The sequence below is a fragment of the Salmo trutta genome, chromosome 7 (assembly GCF_901001165.1).
Source record: "Salmo trutta chromosome 7, fSalTru1.1, whole genome shotgun sequence".
Classification (NCBI taxonomy): domain Eukaryota; kingdom Metazoa; phylum Chordata; class Actinopteri; order Salmoniformes; family Salmonidae; genus Salmo; species Salmo trutta.
Window position 1 is genome coordinate 51,342,803 of NC_042963.1, and position 18,076 is coordinate 51,360,878.

Sequence of the window (18,076 nt, forward strand, 5' to 3'; positions counted from 1 at the left end):
CACCTTCTGCTACCATTTCTGTCAAGCTGTCTATGTGTACAGTTTGACACAAATGTTTGGTAAATCCAATGTACTCACTGCAACTGCCTCTGTACTGCAAATGCAGCGTTCTGTTGGACATTCATATACTTCTAGTGTACCAAAATGCAAAGCACCTGTCGGTGTGATCGAGGCGTAAACCACAAGGGATTTAAAAAAAAAAAAAGTATTTAACCTTTAACAAGGCAAGTCAGTTAAGAACAAATTCTTATTTACCATGATGGCCTACCACAAGGCAAAAAGCATCCTACGGGGACGGGGACTGGAATTAAAAATAAATTACATTTAAATATTGGACAAAACACATCACGACAGAGACTACATAAATAGAGACCTAGGACAACATAACATGGCAGCAACACAACATGACAACACGGTAGGTAGTACAAAACAGGGTATGAACATTATTGGGCACAGACAACAGCAAGAAGGGAGAGACAACAATACATCACGTAAAGCAGCCACAACTGTCAGTAAGTGTCCATGATTGCGCCTTTGACTGAAGAGATGGAGATAAAACTGTCCAGTTTGACTGTTGCAGCTCGTTCCAGTCGCTAGTTGCAGCGAACCGTAAAGAGGAGCGACCCAGTGATGTGTGTGTTTTGGGGACCTTTAATATGTGACTGGCAGAACGGGTGTTATGTGGAGGATACACAGTGTAGCTCGCCATCTGAGGTGCAGGGCAGGTACACCAGATGGGGCCTGTGTCATTACAGACATTTGGCATCCGATTAGTAAACCTAGAGCGCTGTCCCGTCAGAGTAAAGCAGGAGGAGGAGCCGGTTCAAGAGCTTTGTGCCGCTGTCACTGTGGTGCACACTCGTTTTGGGCCTGCGTCACATGCTCCGACTCTAGTGCCGCAGCTCATCTACAGTATTCCTCCTGACTTGACTGGATAGAGGATACGGTCGTTGTGTGAGGTGCTGTGGTTGCAGGGAGAAGGCACCATAGCTCTCTTCTGGTCTTAGTCAGACATGTTGATTACAGGGTGGTATTTATATCTTACAGCTCGGAGCATCCTCCAACAAAGCAAGTATTTGTTTGTTATTGTTTGTGCCTAAAGGAGTTAAGGGTTTCCTGCTAGGATCGACAAGCTCTGCACAGTGATATGGTTTTTCTGTGGTTTGAATGGTTGTTTGTGTGTGTGTGTTTAAGAATCGGGTGTAGGTGGTAGTAGGCGAAAGTCATGCAGGACTAAAGACTGTAGAATCAAATGTCTAAAACCTTAATCTCTAATCTCTGGGCAGTGCTGTCAGCCTGCCATTTTAAAGCGACGCAGGTTATTTTTTGAGTGCATCAATTATTTAATGAAACCCAAATGAATCCTACCTGGGTCAGGAAAAGTGTTTGTCCTGCTTGTGTTTGAGGGTTCACTATTGTGTCGCTTTGGACATGTAAAAGTCGTACATTTTATGTGTCTGACCAGGTACATTCTCTTTCCCCCCCCTCTCTCTCCCTCTACCCAACCCCTTCCCTCCTCCTATCACTCCCCTCTTTTCCTTTCCTATGTCTGCCCTCCCCTTGCATCTCTCTCTTCCTCCCTCCTCTTTTCCCATCTCCTTCCCTCCAGCATTGAACATGGCCTCTATCCTTCAGAAGCTCATGACCCCCCTGGTCAGTGGGAACCCGGAGCCACCCAGGAACAAGGTGACGGTGGTGGGGGTCGGCCAGGTGGGCATGGCCTGTGCTTTTAGCATCCTGCTCAGGGTAAGACCTGACCTGCTCTGTGTTGTTGACTGACTCGTGTCAAAAACATTGCTACAGTATTATGTCTAGACTAACCCCCACCCTGTGTTACAGTATAACCAGTCTAGTCTAACCCCCACCCTGTGTTACAGTATAACCTGTCTAGACTAACCACCACCCTGTGTTACAGTATAACTAGTCTAGTCTAACCCCCACCCTGTGTTACAGTATAACTAGTCTAACCCCCACCCTGTGTTACAGTATAACCTGTCTAGACTAACCCCCACCCTGTGTTACAGTATAACCTGTCTAGTCTAACCCCTACCCTGTGTTACAGTATAACCTGTCTAGTCTAACCCCCACCCTGTGTTACAGTATAACCTGTCTAGTCTAACCCCCACCCTGTGTTACAGTATAACCTGTCTAGTCTAACCCCCACCCTGTGTTACAGTAAAACCTGTCTAGTCTAACCCCCACCCTGTGTTACAGTATAACCTGTCTAGACTAACCCCCACCCTGTGTTACAGTATAACCTGTCTAGTCTAACCCCCACCCTGTGTTACAGTATAACTAGTCTAACCCCCACCCTGTGTTACAGTATAACTAGTCTAACCCCCACCCTGTGTTACAGTATAACTAGTCTAACCCCCACCCTGTGTTACAGTATAACTAGTCTAACCCCCACCCTGTGTTACAGTATAACTAGTCTAACCCCCACCCTGTGTTACAGTATAACCTGTCTAGTCTAACCCCCACCCTGTGTTACAGTATAACTAGTCTAACCCCCACCCTGTGTTACAGTATAACTAGTCTAACCCCCACCCTGTGTTACAGTATAACCTGTCTAGTCTAACCCCCACCCTGTGTTACAGTATAACTAGTCTAACCCCCACCCTGTGTTACAGTATAACCTGTCTAGACTAATCCCACCCTGTGTTACAGTATAACCAGTCTAACCCCCACCCTGTGTTACAGTATAACCTGTCTAGTCTAACCCCCACCCTGTGTTACAGTATAACCAGTCTAAATCCACCCTGTGTTACAGTATAACCAGTCTAACCTCCACCCTGTGTTACAGTATAACCTGTCTAGACTAACCCCACCCTGTGTTACAGTATAACCAGTCTAACCCCCACCCTGTGTTACAGTATAACCTGTCTAGTCTAACCCCACCCTGTGTTACAGTATAACCTGTCTAGTCTAACCCCCACCCTGTGTTACAGTATAACCTGTCTAGTCTAACCCCACCCTGTGTTACAGTATAACCTGTCTAGTCTAACCCCCACCCTGTGTTACAGTATAACCAGTCTAACCTCCACCCTGTGTTACAGTATAACCTGTTACTACTCATCTCTCAGTAGTCTGTATTACACAAACATTCCCTCTTTATTAGTGTCATAACAAGGTTGTTGCTATACTTTTGTGCTGTGTTATTGCTCATGTAGGAACACCTCATTCATTGTGTGTTCAAATAATTTATAAAACATTGGTTTTTAGAAGCACACATGCAAATTATATGTAATCAATAATATTACCATTTACTTATATGAATTACCTGTATTGGGGCTATATCTCTGCAGGAGCTAGCTGATGAGCTGGCCTTGGTGGACGTGATGGAAGACAAGCTGAAGGGAGAGATTATGGATCTGCAGCACGGCAGCCTCTTCCTTAAAACACCCAAGATAGTCGCAGGCAAAGGTGAGTCTATAGAAATGGGACACTAGGTAACCAGAGAGCCAAGATGGCCACCCTCTACGTGTCAAATGTCTTTGTGATATTCAGTACCCTTACTGACTGAGGGGACCACGATATAAATAAGTGTTTTGACTTTTTAGTATAATTCTCGATTTTATTGGTCACGTTGTCTTTTGATATGTTATAAATGTCTTAATAAACTGAACTTGTTAATTTGTCTCCCACGGCCAGACTACTCTGTGACGGCTAACTCTCGCATCGTCGTGGTAACGGCGGGCGTACGTCAACAGGAAGGAGAGAGCAGGTTGAATCTGGTTCAGAGGAATGTCAACATCTTTAAACACATCATCCCTCAGATCATCAAACACTCCCCCAACTGCATCATCATCGTGGTCTCCAACCCAGGTACTCACTACACACACACACGCGCACACACGCACGCACGCGCACACACGCACGCACGCGCACACATGCACGCACCCACGCACGCACACACACTAGTGTTAGTGACTCCAGTTATTTGTTAAAGCAGTGTAGTCTAAGCCCAGAAGTCTCTCCCTGGCCATAGTTGATGTGCTGACCTATGTGACCTGGAAGTTGAGTGGCCTGCCCAAGCACCGCGTCATCGGCAGTGGCACCAACCTGGACTCCGCCCGATTCCGTTACCTGATGGCAGATAAACTGGGCATCCACACTACCAGCTTCAACGGATGGATCCTGGGAGAACACGGAGACACCAGCGGTAAGTGTGTGTGTGTGTGTGTGTGTGTGTGTGGTGTGAGCGTGTGTGGTGTATAATTAGGACAAATTAAAGAACACACACTCAGGAAGTCAGGACAAGTGTGTGTTTTTATACCATTCAAATAGGCTTTAGAATTCTTCTACTGTAAATAGTAGCAACCCCCTTCTTTAGGGTTACTGTGATAAAGGTGAGACGTGAGATACCTGCCAATCTATCTGGGCCTTAAGGAGTTAAGTGTTAATTAGGTTAACTGTGTGTGTGTGTGTGTGTGTGTGTGTGTGTGTGTGTGTGTTTTAGTGCCTGTGTGGAGCGGTGCTAACGTAGCAGGTGTCAACCTGCAGACGCTGAACCCTGACATCGGTACTGATGCTGACCAGGAGAACTGGAAGGAGACGCACAAGCAGGTGGTCGACAGGTAATGTCGGCCTACACAGTCCTATTCAAGCAACCTGTTATCTCTATTGCTATTGGTGTAAATCGATGTTATTTTGAAGTTTAATTTCTGTAGTTCTGTTCTCTCACTGTTATGGATTTCTGTGTATGTTGTGCTCAAGGTCACAACGGCAGTTTGGTTGCCTGCTCACTTCCACAATAATTTTTACTGTCAGCCTTGGGATTCGAACCGACAACCCACCGGTTACTCCCCTGCTTTTCGAACTGCAAGGCTAGTGAGATTTAAAACTGTGACTGTGTGAGTTTCAGTGCCTATGAAGTGATCACGCTGAAGGGCTATACTAACTGGGCCATTGGCCTGAGTGTGGCTGACCTGACAGAGAGTCTGCTCAGGAACATGAACAGAATCCACCCTGTCTCTACCATGGTCAAGGTAAGGACACACACAGTACTGTATATGTAAGTGTATGTGAGAGAGTGTAGAATATGTGTCAGTGTGTAGACACTTATCTAATGTACAAGCACACACCTACACCCACAGATTACAGCATACCCATAATGCACAACACACATACTACCGTTCAAAAGTTTGGGGTCACATAGAAATGTCCTTGTTTTTGAAAGAAAAGCAAATGTTTTGTCCATTTAAAATAACATCAAATTGATCAGAAATACAGTGTAGACATTAAAGTTGTAAATGACTATTGTAGCTGGAAACGGCTGATTTATTTATGGAATATCTACATTGGCATACAGAGGCCCATTATCAGCAACCATCACTCCTGTGTTCCAATGGCACGTTGTGTTAGCTAATCCAAGTTGATCATTTTAAAAGGCTAATTGATCATTAGAAAACCCTTTTGCAATTATGTTAGCACAGCTGAAAACTGTGTTCTGATTAAAGAAGCAATAAAACTGTCCTTCTTTTAGACTAGTTGAGTATCTGGAGCATCAGCATTTGTGTGTTCGATTACAGGCTCAAAATGGCCAGAAACTTTCTTCTGAAACTCGTCAGTCTATTCTTGTTCTGAGAAATGAAGGCTATTCCATGTGAGAAATTGCCAAGAAACTGAAGATCTCGTACAACGCTGTGTACTACACCCTTCACAGAACAGCGCAAACTGTCTCTAACCAGAATAGAAAGAGGAGTGGGAGGCCCCGGTGCACAACTGAGCAAGAGGACAAGTACATTAGAGTATCTTGTTTGAGAAACAGACTCCTCACAAGTCTTCAACTTCAACTGGCAGCAAAACACCAGTCTCAACGTCAACAGTGAAGAGGCAACTCTGGGATGCTGGCCTTCTAGGCAGAGTTCCTCTATCCAGTGTCTATTTATTTATTTATTAACCTTTATTTAACGAGGCAAGTCAGTTAAGAACAAATTCTTATTTTCAATACCGGCCTAGGAACAGGTGCCGAATGGCAGATTTTTACCTTGTCAGCTCGGGGATTCGATCTTGCAACCTTTCGGTTATAAGTCCAAACCTGTAACCACTAGGCTACCTGCCGCACTATGTTCTTTTGCCCATCTTAATCTTTTCTTTTGATTGGCCAGTCTGAGATATGTCTTTTTCTTTGCAACTCTGCCTAGAAGGCCAGCATCTTGGAGTCGCCTCTTCACTGTTGACGTTGAGACTGGTGTTTTGCTGCCAGTTGAAGACTTGTGAGGCTTCTGTTTCTCAAACTAGACACTCTAATGTACTGTTCCTCTTGCTCAGTTGTGCACCGGGGCCTCCCACTTCTCTTCCTATTCTGGTTAGAGCCAGTTTGCGCTGTTCTGTGAAGGGAGTAGTACACAGCGTTGTACGAGATCTTCCGTTTCTTGGCAATTTCTCGCATGGAATAGCCTTCATTTCTCAGAACAAGAATAGAAAGACGAGTTTCAGAAGAAAGTGCTTTGTTTCTGGCCATTTTGAGCCTGTAATCGAACCCACAAATGATGATTCTCCAGATACTCAACAAGTCTAAAGAAGCCCAGTTTTATTGCTTCTTTATTTAGCACAACAGTTTTTAGCTGTGCTAACATAATTGCAAAATTGTTTTCTAATGATCAATTAGCCTTTTAAAATGATAAACTTGGATTAGCTAACACAACGTGCCATTGGAACACAGGGGTGATGGTTGCTGATATGGGCCTCTGTATGCCAATGTAGATATTCCATAAATAAATCAGCCGTTTCCATCTACAATAGTCATTTACAACATTAACAATGTCTACACTGTATTTCTGATCAATTTGATGTTATTTTAATGGACAAAAAATTTGCTTTTCTTTCAAAAACAAGGACATTTCTAAGTGACCCCAAACTGAATGGTTGTGTGTGTGTGTGTGTTACAGACAATAGATATAAATACATGCACACAAATAACTACACACACACATACCTACACTGCTCTAAAGTGTCCATGCTGTTGATCTTCAGGGCATGTACGGGGTCAAGGACGAGGTGTACCTGAGTCTGCCGTGCGTCCTGAACGCTGAGGGCGTGGCCAGCGTGATCAACATGACCCTGACGGATAATGAGATTGGCCAATTAAAACAGAGCGCTGACACACTGTGGGGCATACAGAAGGACCTGACGGATGTGTAACAGAACAAGAGGGGGCGCCACACTCCACTCAAGGCTGCGTCCCAATAATATCTCCTTTGTCCTTAAGTGTGGACTCCTTCACAATTTTCGAATCTACAAAATGTATCTAATCTTATAATCTAGATTCACACAATCCAAAAGCATTGGATCGCTGGAGGCATGGGCCAGTGTGAGTTTACATCAGTAATTTCCTTTCAAATCAATGAAGGGAAGGGAGTCCCGTGTAGCTCAGTTGGTAGAGCATGGTGTTTGCAACGCCAGGGTTGTGGGTTCGATTCCCACGGGGGACCAGTACGGAGAGAAAAAAATGTATGAAATGTATGCATTCACTACTGTAAGTCGCTCTGGATAAGAGCGTCTGCTAAATGACTTAAATGTAAATGGAACTAGTGCACACTTTTGGAGGAAGGATAAATAATTGGGACAGAACCCAACTCTCTTGATCACCTATAACTCAACATATGCCACTTAGCAAACAGTCGCTTTTATCCAAAAAGACTTTCAGTTCAGGGAATGGATATATTTTGAATGTGTATTTGTTCCCTTCATTCATTTTAAGTGTTTGAACTCACTACTGTAAGACGTTCTGGATAAGAGTCTGCTAAATGACGTAAATGTAATTGAACCTGAAACTTTTCCATTGCTAGCACTGCACTACGCTCTTAACTGGGCTACACAGTAAAAAAAAATACTCAACTTCTAAAAATACTCTGTGTCACTGCTCCCATTTTACACTCTAGTACTGTTCTTAGCTTCCCTGTTATCTGGGAGGGAGTTTGGGTCACCATAGAAATAGGATCTAGTTGTTCTATTTCTATGTGGGTCTCATGGGCACTTGGTTTGAGAGTTACTTTGTACATGACTGCTTTACTGGAAAAGGGGCAGATTACAGCGTCTTTGGGTTGGTGAACAGCACTATAAAAATAACATTTATTCAGGTGTGGGATCAGCAAAAGGTTCAGTCATTTGTCCTTGTCAGAATGAAGGGAAATACAATCTGTCAATCATGTTTGATGTGTAAATGAATAAAGCAAGATTATTTATTGGTCCTGCCTCATTTCTTTAGTTTTCAGGGACAGAATCATTTTTAATCAATCGTAATTTATTTGTTTTAAGATTTAGAAACGTATGTCTTCTGCAAAAAAAACATTTGATGGTTCGATCCTGGGCTGTATCACAACCGGTCGTGATTGGGAGTCCCATATGGCGGCATACAATTGGCCCAGCGTCGTCCGGGTTTGGCCGGGGGGGTTTACTTGGCTCATCGCGCTCTAGCGACTCCTTGTGGTGGGCTGGGCGCCTGCAGGCTGACTTCGGTGTTTCCTCCGACTCATTGGTGCGGCTGGCTTCCTGGTTAAGCGGGCAGGTGTTATTAAGAAGCTCAGTTTGGCAGGTCATGTTTCGGAGGATGCATGAATCAACCTTCGCTTCCCGAGCCCATTGGGGAGTTGCAGCGATGAGACAATATCGAAAAAGGGGGGTTGTGGCCTACTTATTTTAACTGTATTTAAAAAAAATAATGATTTAAAGGGCCAATAAGCAGTTGAAACAATAACAAAGCATTATCCCCACCACTGTTTCGTTAAAAAGCTGAGAGATGGGGCTAGAAAATGTAATTACTTTCAACTTCATAGACCGCTATGGATGCAAGAACTGACTATCCATTATATCAAATTACAGTTTGAATCATGTTTTGAGGCTATACAGTGTTTGTTTACAAACATTGGAGTAAAAAAACAAAGCGTATATTTTGGGTTCTGATTTGGATATGACAGTTAAACTAAACTCATGAGGCATTTATATGTTATACTCTTCAAGAATCAATGTGGAGTACAAGATCATGAATGTAAAGGGATTGGTCCTTTAAGGCATGCATTAACACTTAACACTGACCTTTTATAAGGAGTGTTTTCAGTTATGCTCAGATTGAGGCCTAGGGTGGAGTGTCACCGTGCTGTTTTCTATTACACAGATTATGCCTCTAGGTGCAACCTAGAAAAGGTTAAAAAAATAATAAAAAATCAGTATGAGGCAGTGTGGTGCCAGGACAACCTCTCAATGTGAGCAAGACAAAGGAGCTGATGGTGGACAGGAGTGCCGAATAGGCCCCCCATTAATATCGATGGGACTGAAGTGGAGCGGGTCGAGAGTTTCAAGTTCCTTTGTGTCCTTATCACAAACAAACTATCATGGTCCAAACACACCAAGACAGTTGTGAAGAGGGCATGACAACACCTTTTCCAACTCAGGAGACTGAAAAGATTTGGCATGGGTCCCCAGATCCTCAAATAGTTCTACAGCTGCACCATCGAGAGCATCCTGACCGGTTTCATCACCACCTGGTATGGCAACTGCTTGGCATCCGACCGCAAGGCGCTACAGAGGGTAGTGCGTATGGCCCAGTCCATCACTGTGGCCAAGCTTCCTGACATCCAGGACCTATATAATAGGCGGTGTCAGAGGAAGGCCCAAAAAATTGTCAAAGACATCAGTCACCCAAGTCATAGACTTTTCTCTCTGCTACCGCACGGCAAGCGGTACCGGAGCGCCAAGTCTAGGACCAAAAGTCTCCTTAACAGCTTCTACCTCCAAGCCATAAGACTGCTGAACAACTAATCAAATGGTCACCCGGACTATCTACATTGACCCCCCCCCCCCCCCCCCCAGTTTATTTTGTAAATATTTTATCAACTCTTTCTTGAACTGCATTGTTGGTTAAGGGCTTGTAAGCATTTCACTGTAACCCTAACCTGTTGCATGTGACAAATACAATCTGATTTGATTTGATGGATGGTGTTCAGAGTGGTGTGATGGCAGTGTCTAAAATGGTACCCTATTCAGGGGTAAAAAAAAAAAGGTGCACTTTATAGGTAATAGGGAGCCATTTTGGCCACAGACCATGTTAAGTATGGTGGACTGTCAGTTGAGTTTTATTGTTTTGTTTTTTATCACCTCAGAGTTTATGAATGAAAGTCCAGCACAGAACAAAGCAAAATAGTTGTTCAGGAAAACAGCTCAAGGGACATTGGAGAGCTTTAAATAAAAAAAAGATATATATATTTGATTTACTGCATTAATAATAATATCATTATAATAGTTTTATTTAATGAAATACCAAATTGGTATTACATTAACAGTACATTATATTTCACAACATGAAAAATGTTGTTCAACATTGTAGTTGATATTTCACATTGGTTGGTCTTGAAAATAGAAATAATTTCCCCCTGGCTGCAAAGAAAAAATCTATTGCATGTCATTATGTGAAACTGGGACAAGCTAAAGAGAGATGATGCCAAATCAGCGTTCTCCCTGCGGGTCACTGTCAAGACACCACACATATCAAACACTAGAATGTATAGACACATACAATATACAAACACATATTCAGCTGATTTGATATTGTGAGAAAAATGAGCTATGGAGGGAGATATAAAGGAGAGAGAATCATGCTCATGTAAAGTGTAAAGGAGAGAGAATCATGCTCATGTAAAGTGTAAAGGAGAGATAATCATGCTCATGTAAAGTGTCCCTGTTCTTTTCTTTCCTCTATGAAATGTAGCGTTGTTACAAATTGTCACACATACATGGACCATGTGTTTTTAAAATATTTTGCAAAGCCTTTGTTGCAGCTGGTGGGCCACTCCTTACCCAGGCCTACAGTTGTCAAAATCCCTTGAATGTACTGTATATTACTTTGGTATCAATAATGTAATCTGTGGTGGGAAAAGTACTCAATTGTCAAACTTGAGTAAAAGTAAATGCTATAAATCAAACTCCTTATATTAAGCAAACCACACGGCATGATTTTATTTGTTTATTTTGATTTACCGACAGCCAAGGGCATACTCCAACACTAAGACATAATATACAAAGACAGTATTTGTGTTTAATGAGTCTGGCAGGTCAGAGGCAGTAGGGATGACAACGCGTTATATTTATAGGTGCTTGAATTGGACCATATTGCTGTCCTGCCAGGGCATTTCGAAATGTAACTAGAACATTTGGGTGTCAGGGAAATTGTATGGGAGTAAAAAGTATACATTGTCTTTAGGAATGTAGTGGAGTAAAAGTTGTCAAAAATATAAATAGTAAGTACAGATACCCCCAAAAAATACTAAAGTAGTACTTCAAAGTATTTTTACTTAGTTACTTTACACCACTGAATGTAATAACATATATACATACTAATTACACATTCACATAATGTAACAAATGCATAAATAATTGTATTGCCGAACGACTATATGAGCAACCATAGACGTTACACAATCACTTTACTCAAGAAAAAAAGCAGAATCTATGTCATGCGTGTCTTTTTAAGTAGAGCAGGACCTGAGAAGTCCAGTTTCTCAGCTGAAATCAAGGACAAAAGGTGTTACTGTAACTTATTTTCAATACCCATTCAATCTCAACCAAAATTCTAGTTTTGAGCAGTCTGTAGGCTGTGCCTAAAATGCTGTTGCCTTGGGGCACGCTGCGAGAAGGAGTCACCAATGTCACCAAGAGTAGCGCGAGGGAGTCCTTGAGGTGTGAACACTTTATTATTTTGTGAGGAAAATATTTGTAGACTACTGTAAAAACACCCTGACAAACCAATATGGGTGCGTACATTTTTGGGGGGGGTAACATGTCCCCACAAAACAGAATAAGAATACAATTGCTACTCTTTCAGCCACCAGTTGTCAATGAAAAGTACTATTATAAATACATTTTTTAGCCCAGAAGAGAGCTTAGATTCTGATATAGTAAATCAAAACACATCAGTATCGAGCCAAATATCCTACTCACTTTCATTTCTATAGGTTTTAATTCAGCTGCTCGCCACTAAATATGATAGTTGCATCTATAACAAAAGCCGTTGGCTTCTTAACCGTCCTCACTGGTCCCTCATTAGCTTCTTAACTGTCTTGGCTGTCCCTGATTAGCTTCTTAACTGTCCCTGGTCCCTCATTAGCTTCTTAACTGTCCCTGGTCCCTCATTAGCTTCTTAACTGTCCCTGGTCCTTCATTAGCTTCATAACTGTCTTCACTATCCCTTGTCCATCATTAGCTTCCTTACTGTCTTCACTGTCCCTGGTCCCCGATTAGCTTCTTAACTGTCTTGACTGTCCCTGGTCCCTGATTAGCTTCTTAACTGTCATGGCTGTCCCTGATTAGCTTCTTAACTGTCCCTGGTCACTCATTAGCTTCTTAACTGTCTTGGCTGTCCCTGGTCCCTCATTAGCTTCTTAACTGTCCCTGGTCCTTCATTAGCTTCTTAACTGTCCCTGGTCCCTCATTAGCTTCTTAACTGTCTTGGCTGTCCCTGGTCCTTCATTAGCTTCTTAACTGTCCCTGGTCCTTCATTAGCTTCTTAACTGTCTTGACTGTCCCTGGTCCCCGATTAGCTTCTTAACTGTCTTGACTGTCCCTGGTCCCTCATTAGCTGTGAACTGGGTATTACTATAACCCATTGTGCACTAACTGTGAACTGTCATTACTCCTGAGACAGAAAGTTCATCCACAGGGTGGAGATATCCGATTCGGATTAAAAGCTTGTCATCGTTTTTTTTTTTTGGAGGGGGGGGCAACTCTTCCCTGCGTTATGGACAGTATCCATGCAGTTATGGGGAGCATCAACATTTGATCTTTGACCTCTGAACTTTCATTAGGGCATACATAGAAAACAGAGTATGTATAACCTGTGTTCACTGGATTATCCCTCTTATTGTTCCTAATTATACATTTTATGAATGAAAGGGGGATACCTAGTCAGTTGTATAGGGAAAGGGGGATACCTAGTCAGTTGTGTAGGGAAAGGAGGATACCTAGTCAGTTGTGTAGGGAAAGGAGGATACCTAGTCAGTTGTATAGGGAAAGGGGGATACCTAGTCAGTTGTGTAGGGAAAGGGGGATACCTAGTCAGTTGTATAGGAAAAGGGGATACCTAGTCAGTTGTATAGGGAAAGGAGGATACCTAGTCAGTTGTACAGGGAAAGGGGGATACCTAGTCAGTTGTATAGGGAAAGGGGGATACCTAGTCAGTTGTATAGGGAAAGGGGGGGATACCTAGTCAGTTGTACAGGGAAAAGAGGATACCTAGTCAGTTGTACAGGGAAAGGGGGATACCTAGTCAGTTGTATAGGGAAAGGGGGATACCTAGTCAGTTGTATAGGGAAAGGAGGATACCTAGTCAGTTGTATAGGGAAAGGGGATACCTAGTCAGTTGTATAGGGAAAGGGGGATACCTAGTCAGTTGTATAGGGAAAGGGGGGGTACCTAGTCAGTTGTACAGGGAAAGGGGGATACCTAGTCAGTTGCACAGGGAAAGGGGGATACCTAGTCAGTTGTATAGGGAAAGGGGGATACCTAGTCAGTTGTATAGGGAAAGGGGGGGATACCTAGTCAGTTGTATAGGGAAAGGGGGATACCTAGTCAGTTGTATAGGGAAAGGGGGGATACCTAGTCAGTTGTATAGGGAAAGGTGGGATACCTAGTCAGTTGTACAGGGAAAGGTGGGATACCTAGTCAGTTGTACAACTGTATGCATTCAACTGAAATGTGTCTTCCACATTTAACCCAACCCCTCTGAATCAGCGAGGTGCAGGGGGGCTGCCATAATCGACAATCCAATTTAAAGCAGAATTTCCGGTTATTTTAATCTACATTACTGTCATCTGAATTTCATGTGTCATTAAAACAAATGTGTCTGACAAACAGAATTTTAAAAACATACTTTATTTCAAGCATGTATTTACAAAAGATACTGTACATTGAGTAAAACATCTCTCTGACAACAAGCCTCTTAATATATTAAATAGAAAGTGACTTGTAAAGCCAAGCTGTGAGGCCAGCAGTATCTGGGCTGTAGAGACACATTTGTAGTATTCGTTTTAGCTCGCGCAGTGTCCTGGGTGGGCGGAGATTTCCTGTAGGACCAATGGAATAGTCTAAAACGTGAAAATTCAGCTCGCACGGTGCCCTGGACGAGCTAAAACAACGAGCTAAAACAAATGTACCAGTTGTGAGCGCAGGGCTATTTATCTACAACAGCTCCAAATACCATTTATGGGCAGGTGTATTCAGTGACGCTGAACATTCTGAACATTGCAGATAGAAATAGAATAAGCAGAGCTGATGTAATTCTCTCTGACAATCATATCTGTTCTACACTATACATTTCTATCTGAGCGTTCTGTAACGCTACGGCCTCCAGAATAGGCCCCAGGTGTAAAACAAGGTGTGTTCTCAACAGCCGTACAAAATCTTCAGAAACGTTTCATCATCATCAAAAACCATTTTCTTCGTGACACTACAGGCACAACATTCCAATCTAGAACATATCTATCAGTGTAGAAGAAAGGCATCTGTAACAGATTCCAGACTCCTCCATAGAGATGTTCATTCCAGTGGTTGGTCCAGTCACATGTCAATCATCATCATCATCAGTCGATCAGGAACGGACAGTAACACAAAAAGGGCCCAATTCACCGATTGTGCTTCGAAATAAAGTAGTCCTTTAGTAACAATGTCCATCAATGGCAACCAGGTTACGAAACCGTTTCCTTATTGTCAAAACAAACTTTACGATGCCAGTCGTATTCATACACCTGCCCAAAATAACATCATATTTCTTTGAACAGAAAGAGGTTTTTGATTCACAGCTTTGACCTTTAACTTGTGTGGACCAATAGTAGTTGACCAGTAGGGAACAAAATCCCCATTATAAATAGAGTTAAGCGATATAATACCCTCCAATCAAAGGTTGTCACTGTTATACCATATTGTTGCTGTCGCTGACTTTGTCCACAAACTGAAGAAGAGAGAATTTGATTATCAGTAAACCACAATCTTACCAATTCAGGGGCTGGTTTCCCGGTCACAGATTAAGCCTAGTCGTAGACTAAAAATCAAGCTCAACGGTGAATCTCCATTTAAGCGCTTTTTAGTCAAGGACTAGGCTTAATCTGCATCTGGAAACACCCCCCCCCCGAGGGCAGGCACAGTGATGAAAAAAATCAAGGAGACAAAAACAGCTGATTGGCAATTCTATGAACTTTGCCACATTACACACAGCAAATAAACGTGATACTTACTCCACTAATCCCTGGGAGATTGAGTATGGACCCGAGGACAGGCACCCTCCTGATGAAGCCTATTGCCACTGGGAAAAAGCCCCTGGAAAAGAGAAGAGAGTGGCATAGAGAGGTGAGAGAATGAAGAGGACTGTCATTTAGGGTGAAATTCAAAAGTATTTTTCTTGATTCATCACATCCTTGATACATCACATCCCCCCCTTCCCAAAATATCAGAGGGAAGCAAACAGGAGAGCACTGGAGGAGAATATATAAGGTTGTTTCTCCTCCAAAGCTCTCATCGCTTCCCTCTGATATTTTGATTAGACAAGGAGAGAGGAAGCAAGGAATAAACTTGAGATTAGCCCATTTTTTGACCAACTATCATTTCAGACCAACTCACCTGAATAAGAGGAAAAATCCATAGATCTCCAGCACCACTCCAATGATGGGCCAGCCAATCAGAACCACGACCACGCCCCCCAGGAAGAAACTGGTGGCTTTAAATTTGTGTCTCTGGAAGAAGAATTTGAAGGTACGCTCCAAGCCGATGACAAAGGCTAGGCCTGCTACAAACAATATCTGACACACAAACACAGGGGAAATAAATGAACAGAGGATTGGCAGTACTAGCCTGGCTGCATCCAAACTGATTTATACTGAACAAAAATATAAATTCAACATGCTACAATTTCAAAGATTTTACCGAGTTACAGTTCATATATGGAAATCAGTCAATTGAAAAACATTCATTAGGCCCTAATCTATGGATTTCACATAACTGGGAATACAGATATGTATCTGTTGGTCACAGATCCACGCCCCTACCTATTTTTTTTAAGGGATCAGAAAACCAGTCAGCATCTGATGTGACCACCATTCATTTGCCTCATGCAACGCAACACCTCCTTCGCATAGAGTTGATCAGGCTGTTGATTGTGGCCTGTGGAATGTTGTCCCACTCCTCTTCAATGGCTGTGCGAAGTTGCTGGATATTGGCGGGAACTGGAACACGCTGTCGTACACGTCAATCCAGAGCATCCAAAACATGCTCAATGGGTGACATATCTGGTGAGTATGCAGGCCATGGAAGAACGGGGCATTTTCAGCTTCCAGGAATTGTGTACAGATCCTTGCGACATGGGGCCGTGCATTACCATGCTGAAACATGAGGTGATGGCGGCGGATGAATGGCACGACAATGGGCCTTAAGATCTCGTCAAAGTATCTCTGTTCATTCAAAATTGCCATTGATAAAATGCAATTGTGTTCATTGTCAGTAGCTTATGCCTTCCCATACCATAACCCCACCACCACCATGGGGCCCTATGTTCGCAACGTTGACATCAGCCAACCGCTCGCCCACACGACACCATACACGTGGTCTGCGGTTGTGAGGCCAGTTGGACGTACATCCAAATTCTCTAAAACAACGTTGGAGGTGGGTTATAGTAGAGAAATTAACATTACATTCTCTGGCAACAGTTCTGGTGGACATTCCTGCAGTCAGCATGCATGCACACACCCTCAAAACTTGAGACATCTGTGGCATTGTGGTGTGTGACAAAACTGCATATTTTAGAGTGGCCTTTTATTGTCCCCAGGACAAGGTGCACCTGTGTAATGATCATGCTGTTTAATCAGTTTCTTGATATGTCACAACTGTCAGGTGGATGGACGGATTACCTTGGCAAAAGATAAATGCTCACTAACAGGGATATAACACATTTTTGGGATCTTTTATTTCAGCTCATGAAACCTGGGACCAACACTTTACATTTTGCATTTATATTTTGGTTCAGTGTAGCTACAGTTCACCGTTGTTTCACTTCAACAATGGTGAGGTGAAAGGTAGTGAAATCATTTTGGATGCAAAGCTAGTGCAGTACAGTATATCATATCACTTAATTTAGCTACGCAAACTGCTGGAGGACACATACCAATAATACCAGCTAGACAGGTCCTGACACGGTGGTTTGATCAGAAACCCTGACAATACTGTCGCTAAGGAAGTGTCGCCATGCATTACAACAGAGAATCCTCAAAGGCCTCCACAACAATAGCTGAAAGTGTTTCTTCCAGAGAGTAAGGAGTATAGCAGCAGAAATAAGTCATTCTTGTAACTTTACCATAAAGAAAGTTGGTGCACATACACACAGAGGGGCATCTATGGCATACGTCATAACATTATGATTATGTAGGCTTGGGCTGTAACTCACATTTCCAATGGCAAGAAGAGCTTTGTCAAAAAACAGGACCATACCGAAGAAGAGGAAGAACACGCCGAAACCTGTCAACCCCATCCCGATCTCTGTGGAGCCAAAATAGATGTCAATACATTGTTAACTTACGCTTTCCATTGACATTGATTAACATCTTCATCCAGCCATTCATCCATTCATTCATATGACACTCAGTCTGCAGATCAGGGAACTAATGAGTTTGTAGCTAGCTACGAACTACAGTACAGATTCTTCTAACTAGCGATGCCTAGCTGTAATGATATGACTAACATTGAAGCTCATAAAATAGGGCGATGGGCTCAACTGGTCCCATTCATCACATTATGGCTAGCTAGAAGTAGTTCACAAAGCGAAGAAAGAAACGAGCTTAAAACATTTCATTTATTAATTAAATGGTCTTACTTTGTGAATCCGTTAGAGAGATCATTTTGACTGCAGTGTAGCAATTGGCCAATAACTACTGCTCATTTAATAATCGTTAGGTAGCCAACTAGCAGTCTCTGTTGTGAAGCTTGTTGACAGCAGAGGAGAGAAGCTGGAGCCACGTCTTCTGGAACCACGCACGCACGTACGCTCAAATGATACGTTCGCTGGAATCAGTTACGCTCAAATGATACGTTCGCAGGAATC

At 42.8% G+C, this 18,076-nt stretch overlaps 2 protein-coding genes across 3 annotated transcripts; one reads left to right on the plus strand and one right to left on the minus strand.

Moving 5' to 3' along the window:
• The first annotated feature begins 680 nt into the window (after positions 1 to 680).
• LOC115197636 (L-lactate dehydrogenase B-A chain) lies at positions 681 to 7,440 on the plus strand. 2 transcript variants are annotated; one of them, XM_029759357.1, is made up of 8 exons: positions 681 to 1,068; positions 1,610 to 1,746; positions 3,306 to 3,423; positions 3,652 to 3,825; positions 3,989 to 4,162; positions 4,460 to 4,577; positions 4,865 to 4,988; positions 6,979 to 7,440. In XM_029759357.1, exons 1-8 carry the CDS (start codon positions 1,014 to 1,016, stop codon positions 7,144 to 7,146), a joined length of 1,068 nt encoding a protein of 355 aa, XP_029615217.1. In that variant the 5' UTR covers positions 681 to 1,013; the 3' UTR covers positions 7,147 to 7,440. The 2 variants fall into 2 exon arrangements, with proteins under 2 accessions (XP_029615217.1, XP_029615216.1); XM_029759356.1 differs by having other exon boundaries at positions 682 to 1,746.
• A 6,407-nt stretch (positions 7,441 to 13,847) lies between these two features.
• On the minus strand, positions 13,848 to 18,020 carry LOC115197639 (vesicle transport protein GOT1B). The gene is made up of 5 exons (XM_029759359.1): positions 17,849 to 18,020; positions 17,423 to 17,514; positions 15,607 to 15,785; positions 15,225 to 15,306; positions 13,848 to 14,941 (listed from the first exon to the last, which is right to left on the minus strand). Exons 1-5 carry the CDS (start codon positions 17,871 to 17,873, stop codon positions 14,903 to 14,905), a joined length of 417 nt encoding a protein of 138 aa, XP_029615219.1. The 5' UTR covers positions 17,874 to 18,020; the 3' UTR covers positions 13,848 to 14,902.
• Positions 18,021 to 18,076: the final 56 nt, after the last annotated feature.